This window comes from Drosophila sulfurigaster, chromosome 3 (assembly GCF_023558435.1).
Source record: "Drosophila sulfurigaster albostrigata strain 15112-1811.04 chromosome 3, ASM2355843v2, whole genome shotgun sequence".
NCBI classification, from domain to species: Eukaryota; Metazoa; Arthropoda; class Insecta; order Diptera; family Drosophilidae; genus Drosophila; species Drosophila sulfurigaster.
In genome coordinates this window covers 38,769,103-38,785,168 of record NC_084883.1, presented here as the reverse complement: position 1 = coordinate 38,785,168, position 16,066 = coordinate 38,769,103, and the positions used below count along the sequence as shown (strand labels likewise).

Genomic DNA, 16,066 nt, shown 5'->3' with positions numbered 1-16,066 from the left:
TACGCGATCTCTCAAGATCATTGAATAAAACCTCTCCGCCTTGTCGAATCAAACCAGCTGGTTGTTGCCGCAGTGGTAGATTTTTCGTAGTAAAACTGTATGTTTACAGTTCGAATTTTTGGTCACACTGTTAACCATTGTCGTAGTAAGCTGTGCACATTACTTGTGTAAGTGTGTATATACCAGCACGCAGTTGCTTCGTTCGTGTGTGAAAAAATCATATTTTCACAACAGACGGCCATCTTTAATATAGATTAAATTAAATAGAACTAAAAGCGTGAAAAAATTATTTAAATATATTGCGAAGCGGGAATACATTCGGCAGCAACAACAACGTAAGTGTACAATGTTATATTTTGTAGTTTTTGCCATTGCATGTGGAAAATATTTCGGGATGTTGTGTGTATCTGTTGGAGGATTTTTTCCTCAATCGTCTGGCCCGGCTAGACAGTCTGCAGTCAAATTATTGATTTTCATTGCTGTATACGCTGGCCCTGGCGAAAAAATTAACAATCTACATTAACGCTGCATTACTGCAAGTAGTTTTCTATTATGCAATATTTTCGCTAACAAAAAGTACAGTAGTTGTAGTTACTAACTATTTGCGTCCAAAATACTATACAATTTTCACTATAACAAACTACAAGACAGTTGGTGATTTACGCGAAAAATTTAAATATTTGTTATCACACTGCAATTCATGAGATTAGTGAATAAGTGCAATAAAGAGTTCAAAAAAATTTCATATCGCCGGCTTCTGACTCAGCGCTTGGCGGTGTCTCAGTTCACAAACTAATACACACACATACATGCTGGGCCGCCATCTTAATTTTTGTAGATAGGCATTCACCTTCTGCCATCTCGCTCTCTCGCGGCTGTTGCCACTTTTTCTCTTTAGCCGGTTTATTAAATTTCGAGGTGTCGAAACCAGTTTTTCGTGCTCTTCTTGTGCTCATTTCTTTTTAACGTTGTTTTCTGCATATTGTATTGAAACAGGTAGCATTCTATAATACATAGATGCGTGCATATCACATGCATGTTACTACGTCATACGTTTTTTCATTGTCAACGGGGGACGCGTCTGTTTGCGTTCTACCCTCATCTGTGTTGATGCTTTGCCAGCGTATACATTTGTAGTTGTATTTGTATCTGTGTATGCGCTTGGGTCGTGCACCCCTTAGATACATACACAATACATGTAAACAAAAATCATTCATACTTATAATGCACTAACACTTATCACACTAATATCAACAACTATTTGTTTTGCATTTTCTTTTCATTGTGCCGTTATTTTATTTCAGCGCCTGCGACATTATCATTTGTATTAGATTTTTCGCTTTGTTGTAACTCCTCACCCACACTACCTGCATTCACCTACACACACACATATACATTCATATTCCAACATCCCAACAATCCCACAAAAATCCACTCAAAATTATGACCAGGTATGCCGAGTGTTTCCAAGAAAATTCTGCAAACATAATGAGAAAATACGTGAAATGCATGTTTAACATATTTCTCTTTTATATTAATTTTTCCAGTGTAAAGATTAACGGCAATCCGCAACAACAGTTGGGCAAGGGCAACATGGCATTCCGCGGCAACCAGAATCGCAATCGCAACTTTGGCGGTGGCGGCAATCAATATGGCGGCCCCATGGGCGCCAATCGCATGGGCGGCGGTGGCGGCATGAATATGTCACCCTGGGAGTCGCAGAATCCCGGCGGCGGCGGACAGTTTGGCAACAATATGCGCCAGGGTGGCGGCGGCGGTCAAATGAACGCCCAGGCCATCAACAATTTGCTGAACAACCTGTTCAGAAACCAGCCTCCATCGCTCCTCGACTTGCCACGCGGTGGCATGGGCAATCGCAATCAACGCGGCGGACCGGTATGTATATTATGATCCAGTTTGCCAAATATTATTTCTCTAGCTGCCTTAAATAGCTGAATTCCTCTTATTTTATTCCTTAAAAACCATTCTTTGGTGGATGAGTTGCGGTGGAGTTGAACTTTGTTTTGGATTTAACTAGGTTTGTCGTTGAAACTTTAAATAATTTAATATTAAATACATATTGTATTTTTAAATATTTACACATAGTTCCTAGTGAAGATTATGTTTGTCCTGAATTCTATTCACATCATTTGATGTAATCTTAATTGTCTGAAGAGAATGTTGTTTTACCTACATTCACATCAATTTATGTATTATTTGACATTAAATACCGATTAATTACGTCAATTCATTTGATTGATTGCCCCTTGAATTCACATTTTCGATTTCTTTCTTGTCATTGCCAAACAAAAGGTGAAATTTTGCTATTGCCTTAAGCGAATTTCTTGTAAAACACATCAAGTTAAACCAAATTCAAAGAATAACCAGCTTTAGTTTGTTTAAGAAACTCCCGCTCATCGTGTCCACTGAAGAATCCTCTTTTTATTGTTATGACACCAAACATTGGTTAGCTCTGTTTATGTTACTTAAGCCTAGTTGTTGTATAATATCTAAAAAAAAAAGCAAAACAAAAATCGCGTAGTTTGTAGTAAAATACCAAAAAAAGAAATTAAAATTAAAAGACAATTCAACAAATTTGCGATAATGAGAGAACCCTGCTGATATTGTATATCGATTGTACAATATAAAAAATTGTGAGGTGGAGAAGTAGAAGGTTTTCGATATAAAAACGCATTTATTCCATTTTAAATGCAATATTTTTTCGTTTGTATACTGCACAATTTGTTGAATTTGATTGTTTGTACCACGAAATATTAAGTACCGCCAACAAATGTTCCATTTAAAGATGAAAAGAGTATGATGACATTTTAAAATGATTGCATAAAGTAATTTAATTCATATTTGTACTAAGTAGGCATTTAAAAAGTTATTTACCAAAACCAAACAAAAAAAAAAAATAGCAACAACAAAAACCAAACAATTATCAATTATCAAAAATCTTTGGATTTTTACAAACTCACAATTCAAATTTTGCTAATTTACCAATATTTATTTTTATTCTCTTCTACACGAACGAAACCAATAATCGAATTCGATGCAATCTCAAAAAACGAATCGAATCAAAAACGCATTTCGAATGCATCCATATATTGTGCCTATATATATACCTGTGTATATATCTAAATGCCGATGTGTCGTCTCCGACGTTGTTGTCGTCACTGCTGCGTTGCATATTCAAATGTGCTTGTTGTCGTTGCTGCTGGGCAATGTTGCTGCCACATTTTTGTTGTTGTTGTTGCTGTTGCCAATGTGTTGCTCTTGTGTCTGCGCCTGTGCCAACAACTCTCTCTTGTTTCTGTTGAAATGTTTATGCACAATTATCATTTGTTTTTGTTACATTTATGTGTGAAAACTGCATAAACCGATATATATCATATATAACTGAACTTGGAATTTACAATTATATAATACAAATCAATATGTGGCAAATTTGCGGCACTTGCAACATGCATATCAACATAATCGCAAATGGCAACGACGTACACAACACACGAATTGCTGAAAAACGCACAAAACACGCAATATCAAAAATGTACAAAATATATGTAAAAATAATGCGATGCGATGTCCACTTCCAATGCGACGCCACCGATTGATTGAAATGATTGTGATTGATTGAACTCTCTTCTAATCTGCTCTGCTCTGAAAACTGAAAAACCGATCCGATCTGGTACTGGTACTGATTGATGGTGCAACTGCAACTTGCAATTACCAAAACAAAACAAAAATAACTAAAAAACCAAAAAACAAAACCAAATCAAACTATCAATATAAAAATCAAATGCATCGCCACTCTTCTTCAACGTTCCTGCTCTGATTGAAACTCACTCGAAATCGAAACCACAATTCGGTTTCCATGTTTCCATGCCGCCCGTTTGTGTTGAACACAATGTCTAAAAAACATCTCAAAAATAAATAAAATGCCACGCCACGCGCCGCCACGCCAACGACTTCAACAACAAAAACATCCCCGTCGACTGATTGCACGACCGCTCCGCCGATTTGACCAATAATATACATCTGTTTATCTATATCTTTATATATATATTTAAATCATATCAACTACTTTTCTATATGTATGTGTGTATCTATATAAAAAATCAAAATTTTTGAATTTTCCATCCATCCCACGTCAAATATGGAAAACTAATATTCCAATCACCTTTAAAACCAAAAAACTGAATATTGTAAATGGTTTATGTACCATAAATGTGTCAACTCGTTTGTTATTATTTATTTGAATAACTCTTGACAATTTATAATTGTAAATTTCATAACGATTGATTTACTACTACTACTATATATATTATCGATCGCACGATCTATATATTTCATGTGTATTCCATGCATTTCCATTTAATTACGAATATTTACAAAACTCTGTTCGATCTTGTATATTATATATATATAATACTGTCACTATCTACCTACCCAACCAACCAATCAACCAAAAACTATCTATACCAAACTACTTTAATGTATTGTAAAAACGAAAAATACGCTAAAATGTATGTGTTCGAAACAAATCTTAAATGATAAAGATGGTCAATCGCGGTGGCGGTGCCGGCAATCGTCTCAATAATCGTCGTGGCCAAGGAGGTTTCCAAAATCGTGGCGTTACTGGTGGTCCCAAGCCCCCTCAAAAGCAGGGCGCCGGCGGCATTCGTAAGCAGAATGCTTTTGATCGTGCCAAGAAACTTTTGGCTAAAAATGCCAACACTAATAAAAAGAAGGAAATTACTCCTGGCGAAAAGAAAATTGAGAGGTAAGAGTACAACTACAACTACTTAAACAAAAAATCCAATTTAAAAAATCAAATTTCCAATACAACATTTACCAAAATGACAGCCGAAAGATTGCTCAATTCGCAATTTTTCTTCTTCCTTTAAAAAAATATATAATATCTACAAATAATTTTTGTTATCAATGCATCAATTTTTCTGAAACAAAAAACTGCAAATATTTTTAAGTACTTGATTTCCAATTTTTCGAATGCATCTGATACAATACTCAATATATATATATATGAAATATGATAAGTTCTCCAAAAAATAATCACAAATAATTTCCAACAAGTGGATGAGTGGAAACAACAGTCCTCTTATTATTTGTTTTTTTTATATTATGTTTTGAATAGACAAAACACATCCTTTTCTTTCTGGTCGTTGGCGTCTGTTAGCGAACCGGGTTGCGTAGTATATGGCATGGATTGATCAACGAAATATTTTCAGATTGATTGTTAATTGTTCTCATACGTACAAAAATATTTTTGTTTTTATTTTGCTTTTGTTTTGTTATTTAGTGCTTTGCATATTTTTGAATTCATTAACAATTTTCGGGGAAAATACATTTGTTTTATCTTCGGATTTGCCGAATGTGAAATTCGACTTACTTTAGAATTAGTAAATCGTAATGTTTTCTAAGAATTTTTCTGTCCGATCGTATTACTAAATTTTGCATCATAAATTACCAGAATTTTTCTAATGTGGGGGGCACATTTCTTAATGTATTTGTTTGTGATGTACAAGAACTGTTTTAATCGCATAATACATCATCCGTATCATAATCATTCATTCCTCATAAGCTTAGGCCAAGATCTTTTAATATTTTGTAATCTGTAATATCTGTGATATCCCAACTAAATAAAGCATTTCAGCGTGACGTCTATGCTGCCGCCCAATAGCTAGTCAGCCACACGCTACCAGACGCGTCTGTTCACATCCTTGAAGCATTCACAACTAATTTGATTTCTTTTCATTCTTTACCTCCCCAATAAAATCCACTTTTATGCTGGATTAAAGTAGCGCAACACCCAAGGAATCGCCGTACGCTAGCGTGCCGAATGATATGTTCTACTGTCATCTGTGCAAGAAGCACATGTGGGATGCCAATTCATTTGAGAATCACATCAAGGGACGCACCCATCTGATGATGCGCGAGGGCATTGAGGAGAGCTACCGCCTCAAGGCCAACATGATTCGTCAGGAGGCCAAACTTGCTGAGCAGCTCAAATCGATTGAGTTTGATCGTCTCAAGCGCATGGGAAAGAGCAAGCAACGTCAGCTGGATTACTGCACCATGTGTGATCTGAACTTCCATGGACACATCTCGACTCATCGCAAGTCCGAGGGACATTTGCAGCTGAAGAAGTTCTTGCATCCCAAGTGCGTGGAATGCAACAAGGAGTTTGCCACACGCATCGATTACGACACCCATTTGCTGTCGGCTGATCATCTGAAGAAGGCTGCTGAGAACAACACGAAGGTTGGCGAACGCAAGCGTCAGACGTTGCCCATCAGCACGGCTGAGGAGGAGACACGCGATCTGCGTCCACCACAGAAGCGCAAGAAGAAGCCCATCAAGAAGGAGGGTGAGGAATCCACCGAGGTCAAAAAGGAGCCTGAGGAGGGCGCCGAAGGTGAGGAAGCTGAGGGCGAGGAGGCCAAGGAGGGTGAGGAGGCTGCCGATGAAACCAAGGAGGGTGAAGATCTCAACGAGAGCCAGGAGGAGGAAGAGGTGGCTCTACCCGTCGATGCCGAGGACTGCATCCTTGACTTTGCCGAGGGCGATGAGATCCCCAGCGAGGTGGACACTCGCCTGCCCAAATACAATTGGCAGCGTCCCGTTGGTGCTGCCCTCATCTCGAAGCTGGAGTGCTTCGAGTGCGCTGTCTGCAGCAAGTTCTTTGACACAGAGATCACCGCTGAGATTCACTCACGCACAGCCACCCATCACCGCAACTTCCTCAAGTTCATCAACGAGAAGTCCAGCGACACGAAGATTGCACAAAAGCGCGCAGCCGCTGCCATTGAGGAGAATGAGCGCAAGAAGCGCAAGGTCGAGGAGTCTGAGGCTCCAGCTGCCGAGGGTGCTGGCGATGAGGCAGCCGAGGGTGCTGAAGGTGAGCTCTATGATCCATCGGAGGCCACAGGCGACGATGAGGACTTCGAGATGAACGAGAATGCCGAAGGTGAGGAGGAGGGTGGCGAGGAAGCCGCTGGCGAAGACAACGGCGACGAGATGGACGCCCAGGAGGAGGAGGAAGAGGAAGCTGAGGCCGAACCAGAGCCGGAACCCGAGCCAGAGCCAACTCCAGTGCCCACACCCGCTCCCGTCGCACAGCCAGCCACGCCAGCTAAACCCGAGCCAGCAGCCAAACCGGCAGCTAAGGCTGCTCCAGCCACACCCGCCGCTGCTGCCACACCAACTCCGGCTGCGGCCACCACACCAGCAGCTCCCGCTGCAGCTGCCACACCGGCTGCTGCCACCCCAGAGGTTGCTCCATCGCCAGCCAAGAAGCCACGCGCCGTCGCCGCAGCTGCTGCTGCTGCCGCCGCTGCATCCCCAGCTGCTGGTCCCAAGGCAACGCCGCAGCGAAACCGTGCGCGTGGTCGTTACAACCGATACTAGAGGGAGAGATTTAGAGGTCGGCAATACCTGGGCATAAGACACAATACCACATAAAACATATTTAATTAACCATAACTTAATGTTATGTATTCATTACTCTTAAACAATTTCCACAAACACACACACTCAATTTGTGGGAGATTCTTCCTAGTTTCCCCTTCCCTCCCAAAACTGAACTATTCTATAGTGACATTTTCACCTCATTTTGCATAAACGTTTTTGTAATGGACACAGGCATGAATCATCGACGAATATTTCGCAAAGATTCTGTGTCTTCGATTGCAAACACAAATCAAGAAAATAAAATTAGAACCACATACAAAGAAATACTACAATATTAACAAAACGAAACAAAACAACAAAAACGCATTCAAACTATGTAATGATTAAATTTTAAAATAAAAAACTTACTTGTACAAGAAAAAAATTACATAATTGTTTTCTAATTTACCACAAAAATAGTTGGGAGAGTTTAAAATATTATCTTTTCAGCTTTTTGTAATGATTAGATTTAGATATAAATTTCCTGGATTGGATTACTCTTATAAGGCTGTCACACAAAAACTATCCCAAATCAAATATTAGTGTTATTGTATAAATGATCTTTAATTCTTTTACAAGATTTGACACAAATTAAAAAAAAAACATTTTGGGAATCAATTTTAAAATTACTATTTCGAACCTTCAGATAACTCAAGTATGTTATAGTACTTTTTTTTTGGGTTTTTTCCGATTTGAAGCAATCGTTTTATAAACTTATTCATACTTCTTAGTTATGTGAGAGTGATGACTATATTATGAGGTTGCCACATGACAAATGATTCCAAATTTATGTTATTGCAAAGAGTTCTAGAAAATCCCAAATATCTCTACAACTCTTCCAAATGAATATGTGGAATCTTCAAATAACTCATCTAGTTAATTTAAAACAAATCAAATGAATAGTTTTTTGTTTTAGATTACATTTTATTTTAATTCGTAGTAAGTACTATTAATATATTAATTCATAATTATTGTACAAATTGTGTGCAGATTTGTTGAGATTATGTGAACGGTGCTTTAGGGACATTTGGACATTTGGATGGGGGCGCGTTTGTTCACGTAATGGAGTATGTTTTTTTTTCAGCCCTGATATGGTAATGGTAATGGTTATATGGCTTATGGGGGGACAGGCAGCTCCTTTGGCTCAAAGGAATGTGTCCACAGCATTGAGATACTTGTGTTTTTCTTTTCATCCATTATCGCATACAGTACTCGTCGCTGAGCTACGAATGCAAAGGGCCCGCAGTCAGTTAAAGTCGAGCGTATTCTGCTCCGTCGTTGTGGTGCGAATGCGACTCTGATCGCTCTGGGAACGCTGCAGGCGACCGCCGCGCCAACCACAACGCCAACGCTTGATGCAACTGATGAGCGACCAGTTGATGCTCTTAGTGCGCGTCAGCACATAAATGTAAGGATCGAGTGTGAAATGAATCGCCATCAGAACATCGGCTATCATAAAGAAGACATGCGATTTGGGCACGCGATTCTCACGTATAGCCAAGGGAATGGCAATCTATAAAAGATCAATATTATTATCAAATATTATTATTACTCTTCGACTAACTCACCATCTGTGGCATCCAGCAGACCACAAACGACAGACTGAGTATCGCCATGAGCTTGGCAAACTTGATCTCATCGGGTGAAGTGGACGACGTCATCGTGACGCTGTTGCTGTGATGAAATTGTCGCGGTGGCGGCGCATTGTGATGTGTGCTGTACTGCGCCTGGTAAAGTGTGGTTCCACTGCTGCTCTCCGGATCGATGGTGCGCACGCTCTTCTGGTTCACCATGCGATATTGCGAGTGGTTCTTCGTGGTACGACTCTGGCCAATGATCCACAAGACGCGGGCCACAAACAAATTGCAGGCGACGATTAGCACACACAACAAGCTTCCTGTAAAGAGATTAACGAAAAAAGTGATTATAAATTGAGAACGGTATTCCTTTCTAACTCCGCAAATAATCATATTTTATATTGAAATTGGAAATTTGGAATAAAGATTTATTTTTTATTTAAACAAATAATACTCAAATTAATACGTAAATATGCAATTTTATATTCCAATCAAGAAAGAAGGCTCCAGACATTTAGAATCATAAATATTGCACACAAGTAAAAAATATCTAATAAAAAACAGTCTAATCACAGTCACATGGAAGATATAAAATTGGGGGAATTTTTTAAAAAATCTAAAATAAATTCGTGCAGTTCCTTTGTATCTTTTATATGTTAGTTGTTGAAATCTATAGGTATTCTTACGGTCGTACGAAATTCGTGCTAAGAATATGGTGATCGGTGAGAAAAAGTGTCATTTAAACTTAATATAATTAACCTTTTTATTTAATCTCGAAATCTTTGAGCCTTAATTTCTTTTTAGGTCGGTAACTCTTATTTACAAAAACTTCATAAATTAAATATAATATATAATATAAATGAACCCAAAGAACACTTACCAAATGCCATAAAGAATATAGAGTAGGATTTGTTGACAATTCCAGGCGCATCTCTATAGCGTATGCATTTCAATTGATCGGGATTCGATTCATCGATGTAGGCGCCAAAGCCAAAGAATGGCAAAAATGTCACAATCAAAGCCACAACTAAAATGCTTACAATGCACTTCAAGATCAACTCGTAAGTGATGTGCTGCAAGCATAAATTGAGTAATTAATAAAAATCCTTGCTAAATAAATAAAATATATGTTAACTCACTTTGTGGTAGATAAAAGGACGCGCCAAAGCCATGCAACGTTCGGCTGCCATAACAGCTGCAATGCAGCCAGAGCTGACGCCAAAGAAACGCCACACAACATGTCCGATACAGTCAAGCCTCACTATAAAGGGCAACTCCTCGTCCTGATAATGGTATTTGACCAACGCTGTCGTTAACGTGCCCAGCAACCCAATCAAATCGTTTGTGGCCAGGCAGCTGAAAAGCGTAAAGGAAAGGATGTGGGATTAAGTCAGGCGTTGTAAGTGCGTCCATAAATTAGCAGCTTGGATGAAGAGAGGCGGACAGACGGACGTCAGGACGAATGTTCTCGTCTGTGAAAAGGCTGCTCGGTTCGGTAATGTGTGCGCAATTTTCTTTTCTAGGCCCGTAAATAGTGCAATTAAAGTTTTCCACACAATAAATACGTTTAATGATGTCACATTAATAATGCGCTAACTTTATCGATTGCCCGCAAATTGCGTCGTATTCGCACAGTTGGCCAAACTCAAACTCAAACTTGAAACTGACCAGCATCGTAGAGAGCAACAGAGCGAACAAATTGGCAATAAGTACACATTACCTTAACAGTGCTTTTGTTTTATTTGTGTGTTTACTTAAGCCTCCAATGTGTTACATCTGTCGCCAAATACCAAATACTGCGATTAATGCAAGTCAGACAGATACACAAAACTTTTCCTATATCTACTCAGATATTGCCTGGCTTATCAGCGCACTCTTTTGACACTTGGGCTTAACTTAATTCTCTATGATTTGTCGCAGTCAAAGGTGGCAAAAAAAATGTGTGGCAACCAATTGTATAAAATCGATATTAATAAATAAATAAAAATACTCCAATTTTGATGTTTTCTATTGCTCACGTGGGAGTTTCATTTTACAGAAATAACAGAATTTCCCTTAAGGCTGTCATATTTATTTTCAGTTTATTATGAAACTGAAATTCTTCAAAGTTTGTGAGAGTAAGCGCTTTAATAATACTCTTTCCTTATATAGCTGTTATTTGTAATAAATATATAATAATTAATATATAATAAATATACACTTCTGGTCATAGTCGCGGGCTTACTTGCGTTTCAATTTGTTTAATATTCATTGTTTTAGTAAGGATTGAAAAGAACTTGATATGCAAAAACATTTTTTAGTATAAAAAATAACTAATCATATATATATTGAAATTGAAAATTTGGAATAAAGGTTTATTTTATATTATTATTATTTAGTTATTTTATTTACTTTTTACTTCATTTATTTATTTACTCTCTAATACATTTATTTTATGGGATAATGGGTATCAATTTGCATTTAAAGTGATTGTATCTCAGTAGTTACGTATACTTAATATTCAGACAATTGAATATGTTATCTAATATTTCTCTCACGTAATTTTTCATTCAAATTAGCTGAAGATTTATGTGGCCAACTTAATAATGCTAATTTTGATGCACATTTTAACTCACAATAAATCAAAGTCACAAATGTATATAGTATAAATAGAATAAAAATTGTTCAAATTGGGCAACCTTTAAAAATATTTTAGAATACGTGAAAAAATGTTGAAAATATTCCAAAAATCTGCAATTCTGCTCACACTGCAAATATCGTATTACAAATTTATTTGAAATTTGGCGATGATTGCTGAAGTTCTATGCACTTCAAGAAGAGTATTCAAAATTCGAGGTACTACTTCAGTTTGTTAGTGTTAACTATTTGGAGCAAACAGACAAATACCGCGATTGTCCCTCTCTAAAATACTTTAATATTATTTTTGTTTTTTGTTGTGGTTTTTTCCAGCGGCAGAGAAAATAGATTGTCATGCGACACACATAAGAAAATCATTTGTCTCTGCGCTTGTGAATAATTGTTTTTAGCTTTCGACAGGCGAGGAAGGAAAATCGAGCGCAAATAGTTTATAGCGGAGAACAAAAACTAAATATTTGCCCATGATTATTGAACTAAACATTGACAGTGTAACCGCGGATAATCCCTAGACGAGTAAATGAACATTTCATTCCATATAGTATGTATGCTATCTCTATATATATAGATAAAAGTCGCGAATTGTAATTACAAATGCGATTTATGACCGGGTTGTAAACTTTTTTGTGTTGTGTACACAATTCGTACACACACACAAGATTTTCCATTAGGGCACAAATTGACAAGAAACATTTTGTGCTGAATCAATCGAACAGTACAGAGTAGCAGGCAAGTGAGTGGCAATTGCCACGGACTACTGTCTATAAATAATGCAACGTCAAGTGTCGAGCGTGCCACACATATTCATCAATCAAATTAAGCCAAGCCAAGATCAAAAGCTGTTTTGTCACTCGAGAGCACACACAAGCTTCACGCTGCGCAGCAAGGATAATTTCATTTTATTATGTGATGGGAAATTTTGTCGCAATGTGAAGTCTTCTCAAATTGCTGTTCTACGCAGTTTACTGATTTGTTTATTGTTTCCAGCGCAAATTGAATTCAATGCGAAAATTGATGCTGGCTGCCAAAGTAGGAAGCAGGAGTTAATTTAATAGACAGCATTATGATGATAAATATGCAGGAATATGTTAACTTTATTTTTGGTTTTTTTTTGTGGGTTGCTATCTAAGTCAGCCTAATACTTGGCAGATAAGATAGCCAATTGAAATTGACAGGCCGTTCAAGTGTGATTGGTTAAAATGCAAATTCAGAGACCCGCACAATATCTAGCAAGTTGAACAAACCCCAGAGACAACTGCCATGAACTCAAAGCCAAGCACTTGACAACTATTACACTACACACACCGAATATATATAGCATAACTATGTATGTGTACACCACTACGTATACGTAATATACAATTGCAATGTGCGCATTTCGTTCAATCAACTTACCGCAACATGAACGTGTATTTGCTGTTTTTGTTGTGCTTTTTACGCGCCAAAATAATAAGGGCCAACGAATTTCCTAACACTCCGAGTCCCATCACAATCAGGCTCAGTATCAATCTCTTGCGATTGTTGTACAACGCTTGAGATGCCGTCAAAGCGGCCGTGTTATTTACCGTTGCCATTGCGGTGGCTGTCTCTACAATCGCCGCAGAGAGATTCAACATCGACATGTTGCACTTAATTGAATTGAAATTTTCGTGCCACAAATATTTATTTACTTATTTGATTTGTTTTTGGTCAACTAGCTGCCACTTTGCCACACACACGCGACAACTGCAGCTGGCTTAAAAGTGTGCAAACTAGTTACGAACAACGATCACACGCGAATCTGGTCATTAATCAGGCAGGGATTGTATGGTCAATGCAAGTTATTTGCCAGTTACGCACGCGCCGATGAGGAGCACTAAGCACTAAGGTGCAGCACAGTTTTCTGTTTTGCTGTGTTTTGTTACGTTCCGTGCACCGTCTGCAGCGACACATCGATATAGAATGACGAACGACAAACAGCAGCGACGACTTCAACGGCAACGACAACCACGACGACGACGACGACAACAATACAGCGTTGACAACGACGCAGCGTCGACTGCTCTGCTGCTGCTTCAGCTATTGCTCTTGCTACTTATTCTAGTGGGTGGCCGAAGTTCCTTGCCGACAATAACGACGACGTTGGCGACGACGATGCTCAACAGTTGGCCACACGACACGAATGTGCGTCGCTGCTCGGCAAAAATTCGCTGCTGGTGGTCGCTGTTAGCGTCGACGGCGACTGCGACGTCAAGTTAATGCTTATGATAATGCAAAGTACTCTACTCTACTCAGAGAACAATCATACAAAGGAAGCTACGTTGAGCTACTAACTTTGACTTTAGCAATTTTGTTTCTTTGAATGCGCTTTCACTTTGTCTTATGTTGGATCCGATGAGTGAGATCTGCAATCCAATCATTACATGTTTTATGCACTTATCACCACAATTGTTATACTGAAAGACAACATCTTTCAGAAACTAATCTTATTTTGGTTTTCATTCTAACCAAATTTAATGCAGGTTTATTTTTGAAATTAATTGTATTTTTGTTTTAATTCTAACTATATTTATTTCCGAAATAATTTTTACTTTTGTTTTAATTCTAATTTGATATAATGCAAGATTATTTGAAAAATTAATGTTAGTTTTGTTTTAATTCTAACCATGATTTATATTTAATAATTTGCATTAATTTTTTTTATTAATGCTGTCATATTTATTTGAGAATTTTAATGTAAAGTTCTTCAAAGTTTGAGAATTGAGAGATTGTAAACTAATTTTTGTAAAATAAAAACTAACTTTTACTATATTTAAATTTTATTCGGTTTTTTTAATTTTTTATTTTGAACATTTTTACCGAATTTCAACTTTTTCAATATTAAAATATTATAATTTCGACATAAATCGGATTGTATTCTGGGCATATTTTTATGATTTAGCATTTTTTGTAATTTAATGTAAAGCTCGAAATAAAACAATGAAAATTAAAAAAACTAAGTTTATACTTGCTAAACAAAGCTTTAATTTAAAGAAAATACCAAAATGCTTCCCTAAGTGTAGTCACACTATAAGAAGCGTATTCACTAGTCGTCTTTGTGCTTTCATTATTTCATGTACTTCGATTGCCTTTTATAAACTGTTTTGCATTTGGTTCGCGGGCGATCACCGAAATTAACAATTAAAATGTTTTGTTTTCGATGGAACTGTTCGTGCCGCGTCGCTCGGCAAAATAAAATGCGCGCGTATATAAGTATGTACAATAATAGTTTTTTTTTTGTTGGTGGGTAAAACTTTTGGAACAATTTATAAGCGCAATAATCGCAACACAATCCGCAAACGCTGTGGAAAGAATAATTACAATGGGCGCAAATGCTTGAGTTCAGATCAAAGAGGCGCATACGAAATGCATTCTAAATGCGATATTATCCGTAAAGCGAAACGGAAGTGAGCACCCAGACGCCGCAGTCGACTTCGACGGCGACGCTGACTGCAGCAGCGACAGCGAAGTGTGCGGCCCATTTATGGCCGGCATACACGGCGTATGCGCAATGCGTGTGTAATTGTTAAAGCCGCCGCTGAGAGTAGGAGTAGAGGCGAAGACAAAGGGGGAGATGGAGATGGAGACGGAGGCCTACAGCGACACTTGAGTGGAGTGCTTGACTAACAAATTCATGAGCCTGGCGGATGCTGACGTCGATGTCCTGCAGCGTGTCCTCGTGTCGTCGTCGCAGCGAACCGCAGGCGGCTATTTTTAGCTAATTTGGCGAGAACAGAACAGAAATATAGCACAATACAAAAGGCAAACATGAATGCGGCTGTTGCCTTGGCCCCATAGATTCTTTTGGAATTTACGAGTATATCCCTTGATATCCTGATGCCGCCACACACACCACGCCAAAGCTAATTGTGAAGACCCAAATTGGCAGCTTTATGCGTCAGACGAGCCGAGCCGAGTTGAGTTTGTTTTGTTTTTCCTTTTCTTTTTTTGTGGGGCACATAAAAATGACTTTTTGGCAGCTTGCGTGGCTCCGGCAGCGGTTGACTGACCTCTGACCCTCGCACTTTTGGGGCACAACTTCAGTTTGCAAAATGAAATACATAAATAATAACGTATTATTTGCCAAGTTCTTCTATTCATTTATTTGGGTTGCTCCCCTAAAGTGCCTGATTAATGATTGCAACGCCAACTCTTCTCTCACGTTCTCTACTTTAGATAAGTCAATAAGATAATGAAGTTGGCAATTACCTTTAAGTACATCCACTGTCTGGCTTGTCTACACTATTTTTAATACATATATCTATATATAGTATGCTTGTTGACAGTCGAAATCACTGATAACGCAGATTAAGCGATTTGTTGACTGATGTGAATCACTCCATGACCTACGGTTGTGACTTACT

At 38.1% G+C, this 16,066-nt stretch overlaps 2 protein-coding genes across 5 annotated transcripts; one reads left to right on the top strand and one right to left on the bottom strand.

Annotated features, from left to right (window-relative positions):
- Positions 1-149: 149 nt before the first annotated feature.
- Positions 150-7,858, top strand: LOC133845771 (zinc finger protein on ecdysone puffs). 4 transcript variants are annotated; one of them, XM_062280331.1, is made up of 5 exons: positions 150-335; positions 1,305-1,451; positions 1,548-1,896; positions 4,563-4,786; positions 5,823-7,858. In XM_062280331.1, exons 2-5 carry the CDS (start codon positions 1,444-1,446, stop codon positions 7,429-7,431), a joined length of 2,190 nt encoding a protein of 729 aa, XP_062136315.1. In that variant the 5' UTR covers positions 150-335; positions 1,305-1,443; the 3' UTR covers positions 7,432-7,858. The 4 variants fall into 4 exon arrangements, with proteins under 4 accessions (XP_062136315.1, XP_062136317.1, XP_062136316.1 ...); XM_062280333.1 differs by lacking the exon at positions 1,305-1,451; XM_062280332.1 differs by lacking the exon at positions 150-335 and having other exon boundaries at positions 5,826-7,858.
- A 518-nt stretch (positions 7,859-8,376) lies between these two features.
- On the bottom strand, positions 8,377-13,750 carry LOC133843055 (prostacyclin receptor). The gene is made up of 5 exons (XM_062276416.1): positions 13,080-13,750; positions 10,190-10,406; positions 9,931-10,123; positions 9,042-9,370; positions 8,377-8,986 (listed from the first exon to the last, which is right to left on the bottom strand). The coding sequence occupies exons 1-5, from the start codon at positions 13,304-13,306 to the stop codon at positions 8,720-8,722; spliced, it is 1,233 nt and encodes a 410-aa protein (XP_062132400.1). The 5' UTR covers positions 13,307-13,750; the 3' UTR covers positions 8,377-8,719.
- Positions 13,751-16,066: the final 2,316 nt, after the last annotated feature.